The sequence below is a fragment of the Tamandua tetradactyla genome, chromosome 11 (genome assembly GCF_023851605.1).
Source record: "Tamandua tetradactyla isolate mTamTet1 chromosome 11, mTamTet1.pri, whole genome shotgun sequence".
NCBI classification, from domain to species: Eukaryota; Metazoa; Chordata; class Mammalia; order Pilosa; family Myrmecophagidae; genus Tamandua; species Tamandua tetradactyla.
In genome coordinates, this window is record NC_135337.1 from 51,192,914 (window position 1) to 51,204,160 (window position 11,247).

The 11,247-nt window shown below is 37.8% G+C and overlaps 1 protein-coding gene across 2 annotated transcripts in view; it reads right to left on the minus strand.

Moving 5' to 3' along the window:
* Positions 1 to 11,247, minus strand: part of TNNI3K (TNNI3 interacting kinase) — a 286,566-nt gene that overhangs the window by 36,472 nt on the left and 238,847 nt on the right. For both annotated transcript variants that reach the window (XM_077120614.1, XM_077120615.1), the window contains exons 22-23: positions 9,544 to 9,603; positions 7,301 to 7,470 (exon numbers count right to left, since the gene is read on the minus strand). In XM_077120614.1, coding sequence (XP_076976729.1) covers positions 7,301 to 7,470; positions 9,544 to 9,603 — 230 coding nt within the window. The remainder of the gene's footprint in view (positions 1 to 7,300; positions 7,471 to 9,543; positions 9,604 to 11,247) is intronic.

Here is an 11,247-nt window from a genome sequence, read left to right on the forward strand (position 1 = left end):
ACATTATATAGCATTAGAACTGTAAACTTGTAACTTAATAAGTTTCCTTTATAAAACCAACCCATTTCTGGTACATTGTATTTCTGGCAACATTAGCAAATGAAAACAATGTGGTATGAAAAAGGTGACTGATAATTATCCAGAATTTATGAAAGATGCCAGTACTCAGAATCTAGAAACCTAACAAACCCCAAGTGAGAGGAATACAAATAAATTCCTACCTAAACCCACAATACTTAAACCATAGGACACTAAAGACAAAGAGGCATTCTACAAGCAGTTAGAAAGGAAAGTAAGGAAATTACATTTAGATTCACAGATGAAATTTTGAAAGCAACAAGAAAGTCAGAAACATGTAGTATAGCATCTGGAGGGTACAGGAAAAAATGAATGCCTAAAATGCTATATCTGTTATAATATCTTTCAAGAAAAAAAGAGGGAAAATAATAGTTTCTCAGATAAAAATAAAAGGAGAATATGCTTATTGCTAGCAGAGTCTTGCTAAGGGGATTTTTAAAGATGCCTTTGAAGAAAAAGAAAATGACCCCAGAAGAAAAGTGTGAAATGCAAGCATAATGAATAACAAAACAGCCAATGTGGGTTAATCTAAATAAACTTTAGCTGTAAAAAACAAAATAATATCCAAGCTGAAGAATTTTAGAAATATCACGATGAAACAAAAGTAGTGTACAGAAATATTATGTAAGTCAGGAAGGAATGATTTGCAACTAAAATACTGCAAAAATCTTTTGTTTGGGAGGAGGGTACCCACTAAAGAATAGATACAGAGTGTGATTCAAATAATCCAAAAGGAAGAATTCAGCAATTACAATGTAGCAGTCAATATGACAAAAAAGCATACAAAAACCTCATAAACAGTTATAATCTTATTGAAAAGATATTAAAGAACGTCTTAATAAATGTAAAAACATGCTATTCATGGGAGGGGCGACTAAATAGCACAAAAATGTCAGATCTTCTCATATTGATCAATTGCTTTAAAATATCTATTGTCAAAATCTTTTTAATTTTTTTGCACAGGCTGATTTAAAAATGTATAAGGAAGAGTTAAAAGCAAAGAATAATCAAGAATGACTTAATGGGATATCCCCTACCAGATATCAAGGTTTAATAATTCTATGCTAATTAAAAAGAGGTACTGTGGGCATAGATTGGAAAAAATAGATCAATGGAACAGACTAGAGAAGCCTGAGACAGATCTATCCATATGTAGATCTTTAAATATGAAAGAGCTACTATTACAGATCAGTTGGGGAAAGGGCACCTATTTCTTTTAGGAAGTAAAGAAAGAAAGAAGGAAGGACAGAAAAGGAATTTCACCATCATTATTTCATGTTTGTTCATCATGTTTCTTTTATACCTAAGCTACCTCTCCATCATCTTGCCTCTTTAATGAAACCTTTATCTCAGTTCAAAGCTATCTCCCCTTTGTAAGACAACACATGGAAGTGAATGCATAAGTCGATTTCTTCTCACACATTCCAATTACCTGTTATTGTATCCTTTTGTCTGTTGAATTTTAAATTACATTTAATGTTTTAATTATGGGTGGGGGGTTGGAAAGAAGTTTTAATAGTCAATGGTTCATTATTTTTGAACAAGTACACATTTAAACTTGACAAGAATGTAAGGGTCAAAAACTCGGAGTGCCAGAGTTGTGTTCACTTAAAATGTGGAAATATAAAGCATGGTGTACATAGACCAATGAATGATTATCCAATTTACTGTAATTAAAAGTACTTAATATTCACCACATATAGTTAAATATGAGATATTGTAGTCATTTGAGCAAAAGCAAAAGAGAAGATATTTCTGTCCTTAAACTATTTTTGAGTTAATGGGAAATAATGCATAAATAATTATAATAAAAGACAGACTAAAGCAAATGCATAAAGTGGCACAAAGTGCTGTGATTCTTGGTGAGACAGAGGTGAGTCTTCCTGATGACATAGTGTTTAATCTTTTGAGATAATTACTGAAGGCAGATTGCTGTATCGACAAGATTGAAGTGGGGAGTTCAATGTTAAAATCTAGTCTGGCTATAGCATAGGCTAACAACAGGTTAAATATAGGGTATGTATGGGAAATACTGGAGCTTCAAATTTGTCTATAGGGTGCATCACCGGGGATAGTATTGCCATTTTGTGCAAGATAATTTTCTTTTTATAGATGGTCCAAAGCACCACAGGAAGTTCAGCATTCTACCTCCAGCTCACTAAATATTAATAGCATCTCCTTCGTCATCTTCTCTAGGCATTGTGATCACCAAAAACTGCTTCATGCACTTTCAAACCCTGGAATGCATTTGCAAAGAGGCAGGTGGCAGCATCACGCTCAGTTTAGAACCACTGGCACTTCTGATGTTCAAAGGGATTAAAACGGGAAATATGTATTGTTGATGGCCTTGGATTCCAGGATGAAATAGCTTCACTTAATTTTAGAGATACTGGAGAATTATTGGAAGTTTTTCAGCAAGGTGATGATATGACTGCAACTCGACGTAAGGGAGATTATGCTAGTAGTGGAGGGGTGGGTGACATGTGGCAGGGAGAGGCAAGGACAAGAGTAAGTAAGGTCTTTGTAAAAGCTAGGAAGCAGAGGCTCTAGGGGTTGGGAATCAACTGTGTTTGTGTGTGTGTGTGTTTTAATTAGAACCATGGGATGGTATGCAATCACAAGAGAAAACATGGATGGAAAAGAAGTGGATGAGGGGGAGAAGTGGATAGAGACAAGACACAAGTGGAGAAGAGTTTAAGAGGGCCATGAGTACTGCATTGAAAATGCTCATTGTGGTGTCTGGGTCTCTGGTGAATGGACAAAGGAAGAGGTTGGGGATGACGAAGGGATTGGGAGAAAAGACAACATTTCAGGAACCTGAGGATGATTTCAGTGTAAATAAGCAGATAGGACAGGTAGGAGGTTAGAGAGGGGAATTTTGAATTCCAGCAAGAAGAAAGAGACACAGCTGCTGTTACTTCATAAACATCCTGCTCCTCAGCAGCAAATGGACACAATCCCCTCACCATTCTCTTTTATTCTTTCTTCCTAGGACTATCTGTCTCATGGTGCTACTGTCTTGCACAGTTGCTATATTCTGGAAATGCTGGGAATAAATTAAAATTTGGTAAGTTATTTTCAATTTTTCTAAATTGAATTGCATTCTATGTATACTGGTCAAGCTTTCTACTCAAAGGAAACCTTTGATGAACCCTTTAGAAATGGGAAAAATTAATTCCACATGTCTCTGTTTTAAAGTTCCAATCTCTGGATCTCTGTTTTTCTTCTCCTGGACAGTTAACTAGGTCATAGCTTTCTATTCTTGGAGCCCAGCCCCATACAAATACTAATTGGTTTTTGCATCTGAAAGGTTGTGTATCACTTTGTCATTTCTAAATTTACATGATGCAATTCCTGTTCAAGATGGGAGATTTCAGAACCTGTGGGAGGAGCATGTGCCACATGCTTAGTTTTCCAAATATATCTAGTGACACAAAATATTTTAAGAGAGGCAGAACTTCAAGAGTGTATCTGGATCTATATACTTTGATTTTTTTTGTCAATCTGTGGTTCCAGTAGGAATTAATGAATTCCTTTTACCTGTGGAGAAAAGATCAAGCATATTTTCTGGCTATCAAATTTATTTATGAAGAAAAATAATCACCCTTGGAAACAAATATGCAAACAAACACTGACCAAGAGAAAAAAAAAAAAACATCAAATGAAGTATCAGAAAATTCCACCTAAAGCCAAATTCAAAAATAAAAGCACTGTTTCCCAGTCACTGCTGAGGGCTCCCACCTCCAGAATTGGGAACAAACGTTAATGGGGACTGCAGGACAATTCTTGTACCTATTTTTCAGAACCAGAATGCCGGGCTAAAAAAATCATATGTTTAAACTGTGTAACTTGAATAAATTAGTTAGGCTGCCCCACAGATCATAGGTTACTAGTACATTACAAGAATTTTTCGGAGATAAGGCGCAGGTAATTAGCCTTTAAAATGTCTCTTTCCTTTGGTCACAGTTGCTGTTTCACCTCTGTGTTCACTTTTCTTTCCATTTATCTCATCAGCTGCATTCCCTTCTGAGAGAGCAGCTGGCAGGTTAGCATTGTACCATTCCCTTAGAGCATGCTTCTCAAACTTGTATACTGCAATGTATATTAGAACTACAGGGAAACTTTAGACATATGGAAGCCTGGGTCCTACCCCCATGGATTTTGATTTAATTGGTTCTGGGCATGGGGACTTGTAAAAGCTCCCCCAGGTGATTCTGTTGTGTGCAGCCAAGGTTGAGAACCACTGTCTTGGAGGCTGTTAAATTTATGGCTCTGCTGGATTCTGTCCAGCATTTCCTGATTCCTTAGGCTCTTTGATGTTAAGAACCTATTGATTGCTGGTCTCACAACCTCTTCCTTTCATGCACTGCAAGCTGAAAAGAGATGCTTGGGAAGACCAGCTGGGTTCTTCCCCTGACCAACTTCCAGAAGAAACTGGAAGAAGTCCAGCAAATGGAAATTTGGCCAAATATATCAAGCTTCTGGAAAGTGCAACCTCCTATGCCAGAGAAATGTAGAAAATAGAATTCCATCTCTGCTACCTTTTTGTTGTCCATAAACTTGGGAAAGTTGCTTACCCTTTCAGAGCCTAATTTCCCTATCTATAAAAATTGGAATATGTATTTCCTAGGCTTAATAAGATGATTATTTAAGCTGTCTGAAATAGTGCCCAGTGTGTAGTAGATGCTCATTAATGGTAGCTACTTGAAAGAATAGAAAAATTGTTAAAGCTGTTCGCTGATTATGCTTCAAATTAATAACAATTTACCATTTAATGAGCCAGTTTATCCAACACTTTATTTTACCTATCAATCTGGTATTTATTGCATATTGACTTTATGCTCACTGCTAGATACCAAGGGTACAGTAATGAATAAAACGGACATGATTCCTGTGCTTTGCCTTTCTTTCCATGATTCCTGTCCTGATGAATCTTGTGGCTTAGCTAAATGCTTTACCTATTTCTGGAGTTGATATCAAATGGTTCAAACATTAGGTCTGCTAGGGGCATGATTCACCGAGCAAAATGATCTTCGATCCATCCTCACAACAAATACTTAGGGAGGTGCTAGGTTGTTAGAAGCATCATGCACCTAATAGGCAGACAGACATTTATCAGAGGCTCTATAACAGTAGAGAAGGTCAGGAAGGTATGAAAATCTTCATGAGAACTTTAGAGGGAGTGTCTCAAAACACCTGATTGATCTCCCCACCCAACTGGGGCAATTTTCTTAGTAGTGATGGACCTCTCTGGTTTCTTGAAGGCCAGAGAAGCTGTCCCTCTCCTGCAACTCATCCAATTGGCAGTCTACTGTGCCTGTCTTCCTGTATAGCTTTCTATGTATCATAAGCTCTGTGACTTACTTGCAGAATAGGAACTTGTATCTTTTTCTTGAGTCTGCTGTCATTTTTCAATCAATCACTGTCACTCCTGTGACAGTAGTGTCTCTCCTTATTACAATCTTAAGAGCTCTATTATTGGCTATATTATATATATATGAGACTCAACCAACTTGACCAAGGTCTTTGAGCTGGTAAATGGCAAAGCCAAAACTCAATCCAAAATCTTTCTGACTCCACAATTTATGCTTTTCATCTGCTCTGCTTCCAATGGATAAACCTCGGAGAACTATGCTTTGGAAACATCAAACTAATCTCATCATCACAAGAGGTCTCTGTGCCTCTTGTGAAATTATATAAGAAACTGGAATCCAATAAATAACAGTATCCAGTTTGCTTCATTATCAATCAAACCAGATGATACTTGCATAGATTATAGGCTTCATGCTTCAGATTCCCATTTCTTCATCGCTGCAGCTGCACCTCTTATCAGACCAAGAATATACCAACTATGGCTGAAAGAGTAACAGTTGCACTTTGTAGATGGTATAGGATCCTCACTAACATCAGATAATCTTCTCCCCACCAGCAAGATATAAAAGAACTATTTCTCTGATAATAGAGTGTGTGAGTGAGGATATATGCATAGGTATGCGTATTGGTGGGTGGATATACATGTGTAGGTAGGCCAGTGTGCAAATGCTCGGGGCCTATGAGGAAGGAGACAGAATTTAAGCCAGTCATTTCTGGTTTTCAGTGGGTTGAAGTCGGCATTTTCAAACTCACAGTAACTGCTTTCTCTGCCCTCCATCCACATCAGGGTCCCTGGTGGTTGTATTCATATTAGTGGATTATGACCCCCACCTCCACCCCAATCACAACTGCTTGGACCAGAAATGACCATTTGACCCAAAAGGAGCCAATCGTATTCTCTCTCATGGTAGACTGCTTTTTTTTTTTCGTTTTTCCCTGATTTGTTACCCTTCTTTTATTTACATCCTTTGCCATGTGACTTTGCAGTTTCTCCCACTAGAGGTACAGCATATTTTCTCTCCCTATTGATGTTGAACTCAACTATGTGACTTGCCAGTAGAATGTCAAAAGAGGCAACCTGAGCAATGGTTTTAAATGTGCAATTGGAAGCTGAACTTGTCCTCTTGAACTCCTAGCCTTTGTCTGTGAGAAGAACATGCCTCATGTACCTGCTGTTCACAGACAGTGAGAGACTGGTGGAGCAGACCTGTATGCAACCTGCAACTTAAAGTCAAATCCAGCCAGAGCTAGCCAATATCAGTCAGACCTTGGCTAACCCACAGACACAGAAGCAAGAAATAAATGTTTATGGTTGTATATCTCTGAGGCTTGGGATAGTTTATTACTGTTGCCATAGCTAACAGATATATCTCTCTCCTTAAAACTTGACAACTAAAGTGGGAGACAAAGAGACTGCCTGTTGAGTGTTGGGGCATTAAATGACAGAGCTTGCCACAGAATAACTCTGAACTTTTAGTGCTCAGATTCTCAGAGCTCTTTCCTGGTACCCACACAAGGGATTCTTTCTTGGATTCCATAAGATAACCCCTGAATCTTGTCAATAAATTCTTTTCTGTTGCTTAAGATAGAGGTTTCTTACTCAAGCAAGAGTAAAATACTATTATTTGCAACTAAAAGAGCTAAATTTATAGAGAATAAAATGTCTAATTGGTTATAATGTTTGTTTAAGGAAAATGGGCTCCAAACTCTTCTTTCAAAGTTCTCTAGAGGTGGAGGTGAAAGTGGGGCTTGTTAATCCCCTGTGGATAGTTATGAAATTGGGAGGCTCTCTTGGCAAGGCTCTGGAATCTGGCTTTAGTGTGAGACTGTGGCACAGGTTGTCACTTACCTCTGGGACCAAGCAGCATAGGACTTTGCATTCAGAGCATATTCCAATTCAAAGCGACTCCGTAAAGCTGCCACGTGGCTCCGTCCAGGCCCGCCCCGGCTCACGAGGCAATCAGAAGAAGAGGAAGGTGAGAGAGACCCGCTGCTATTACTTGATGCAGGAGACATCAGCTGAGGGAAGGAGGGGCAGTTTTAATCTTTTAATACATCCAACAGGTATAAAGACATAGAATAGAATATGGACTTATTCTAGGATTCCTCATATTTGATTTCTATTCATCTTGGTATGCTTCCAGTTTTTCCTTTCAATCTCTGATGACAATACCTGGCTAGCTTAATTTACTTTTTGACCCAGTTCTATGCTGAGAGCTGGCCCATTAAACTTGTGCTCATATTTTAGAAAGCATAGTAGGCCCAAATCAAATTCATAAAATAGACATTTGGGAGGTCATTATTTAATGATCAAAAGATTCTCCATATTCTTTATTATGGTAATAAGATCTGTGGCAGAGTTCCTTTAAATGGTAACTTAAAATTATTCTTTTATGTGAAATTATTCCCTTTTACATAAAATGGATTTATATACTTTTCCAAGAATACATCCGTTCTGTAAAATGAAATATGCCTTACTGTCTAGCAACTGAGGGGACTAAAAAGGGTTGTTGGGAGAGATTTTAAGATAGTTACAAACAGTTTAAAATGGTTAGAAAATAGAAGACTTGTAGGGAAGAAAAGGAGAAAGAGAAGAGGAAAAATAGGAGAGCAGCTTTTATTGCAATTTTTGACCACCTTGTTGCTTATACACTCTAACTCAACCAAGGACATTAATGGGTTTGATAGTATAATTTTCCAAGACATGGAGACATAAGACAGTAGACTTCCATTTGACAGGGATATAAAAAGTAATGTGGGCAGCAGGCCATGGTGGCTCCGTGGTAGAGTTCTTGCCTGCCATGCTGGAGACCCGGGTTTGGTTCCCGGTGCCTGCCCATGCATGGAAAAAAAAAAAAAAGAGGAAAGCAACACAAATATTTTCTGAGATCAAGTAAATATTCTTTCCCCCACTGAAAAGAGAAAGAAGAAACAAAATGAAAAAAAAAGCAATGTGTATAGATTTCTAGCTCTTCATAGTAACCAAGACATTGCTAATTAGACCTACTAGAATGATACAATGTCAGCATAAGAAGGAGTCAAACTCTTTAATATCTTCTATGGCATCCCTTTCAGGTCAACTATAGAGGCACGGCTTGATTATCTTCAGTGATAGAGAAGTCACTGCCTCAAGAATCTGTTCATTTATCTTAGGACAGCTCTGACCATTAGCAGGTTCTTCCTCAAAGACATCAGTTCTACAACACTTCATTTCCATACATTGACCATAGAGAACAAATCCAGTCTATTTACCACATGATAGTTATTCAGATGTTTAAAAACAGCTGTTGTACTCACCCTATTTTTCTCTTCGTTGGGGTAAGCATCCCTAGTTCCTCCAATTGATTCTCATGTGACCTAATTTCAACCTATTCACCATTATGATCTCTTTTCTCTAACATGTGTGCTCCAGTTTTAATGATCACTTTAAAGGGATTAGGAACACGACTGGGTACTATTTTGTTTGGCTATATCAGAACAAAAAGGAATGATCACATTCTTTATTCAGTAGCAATCTCGGTTTTTGCCAGCCACTTCATTTTCTAACTCACACTGAGCTTATTACCACTAATATTCATGATGTTCGTAAACCAGATCTCCACCATTTGATATTTCCACCATTGTTTCCTTGGTCTTGGTGCGGACATTATATTCATTCACATGAAAATCCTTGTTAGATATGTCCTATCAATTCATCCTCCGAGACAGTCTAGAATACTACCTATCAAAAACTGCTGTCCTTTTTAACTTTATATCTGCAAATGTGATGCTCAGTGCCCTCTTAATGCTGGCTGAGATTACTGAGTAACATGTTGAAGAGAAGAGAGAATAGGGTCTTAGGGAACTCTACAAGTCAAGCCACTTCAGGCTGGCACTGGTCTGTTAATTAGTGCAATCCAGTCCAGCAACCTCTCTTTGCAGCCAAATATGCCCCTCAAAAGGAAATAAATGAAGGACAAATATGAAAGGAGTTACAACCTTTATATTTTCGTACTTACTTTCTTTCCACAAGAGCATCTCACCTACATTCGCCAACACCTTTGGATATTCAGGACTTTTCAATGGACATATATCAGAAGCTTAGGTTCTTACCTCAATATTGCAGAGACACTCTTCTAACTTCATAACTACTTCAGAAAATTCGGGTCTTCCCTAGAAATAAAGAAAAGGCTTTTATTTTTTACTAAAATTAAAGAGTGGCAACTCTGGATTTTAAAATATGACTATTTGCATTTGTAAAGAATAAGATTAACAATAAAGTTTATTTTTATTTAAAATACTCTTGTATTGAAGTGTTAATTGAATGTTCATTTGCTGTTCAAAGATGAATGTTGAGTCTTCCTCTGATAAGAGTTTTAAGTCCGAATTTGCAACTATATTCAGATAATAAAACAGGGCAAAAGCTTTAATTAGCTTTGCATGTTTTTAAATGGCAGCTTTTCCTCTTCAAAATGAAAGAATAAAAGTGAATACTGAAAACCATTAACTATCTCAATGCCAAATATTACACCGCCCAATATGTCTGTAGGAAAAGGACTGCTAAAGCTAATTTTATAATTGGCTTCCTTCTTGAAAACACCATCTCAGATTCAAGACCATGATTAAGAGAGAGACCTCTTGACTGTGCCCTACTTCAGGGTTTAAGATAAACTTTCTATCTTCAAAAATTGCCAATAAAGATATTGTCCAGTATGAGATTCTGTGTCAAAATAGTTTGTTTAAACAAACAGTTATTGCATTCTGATTATATTCTAAGCATTGTTCTGGTTGCTGGTGAATATTAAAAAAAGTGATTATGGGTTTATGGGAAAACTTCTTAGACTTTTAGAAAATGGTCTCTATTGAAGAAAATTCATATCTCTTATGGTCAGATGTTAAGGACTATATAACCTATCCTCTCTCTCTTTATGAAATTTTCACTGAAAGGAAGTGGAGAGCCTAATTTAAATTCAAATGCAGTAACCAACTAATTTAGATTCTTAGAACAATTTTCCCCATGATACCTAGCCCTTCCCTGAGGACAAAGCACTCTCAAGTGGAAGCTGTCTTCCCTCTCACACTCCCTGTACCTCTAGGCTGGCAGAGGTGGCTCTGGTGAGGTGGGCGTCGTCTTCCTTCCTGTCATAGCTACTTCTGAATGGAATGGTTCCTCCTCTGAAATCTACTTGCTTATCAGGCTATTCCATGGAGTCCCTCGCCCTCAGTCTTTGCACACTAATTAGCTCACTGTCCTGTACTCCAGCATGACCCTCAGACATTCATTATCCATGCATCTGCAATTGCCTGGCCTTTGGGATTCTTCACCTGCTCCTCTGAAGTGATATTTGTCTTTACCATGCTCTGTCACTGACTCACGTGGCTGTTTGCTAGGCCCTATTACTGCCAGTGCTCGAAACAACTTCCATGCTCTCAGTTTCCATTAGATGACTCTTAGGGCTGTATCTCCTTTCTTTCTAGCTTACAACCACTAGAACTCTCACTCCTACAATCTTTGACCACACTGGTAGACTTAAAAAAGCAACAACAAGCAAACAAAAAAACACAACTTTTTACCTTAAAATTTTTAAATATGACCTAAAGTAAAAGAGAATAGTACAAGAAGCCCTCATGTACACCTCACTCAGCCTTAGGAATCTTGTTTTATCTTTTCTGATGTTTCTTTCCTTTCCTCCTTTCCTTTCTTTCTTCCTTCCTTCCTTCCTTCCTTCCTTCCTTCCTTCCTTCCTTCCTTCCTTCCTTCCTTCCTTCCTTCCTTCCTTCCTTCCTTCCTTCCTTCCTTCCTTCCCTCCCTCCCTC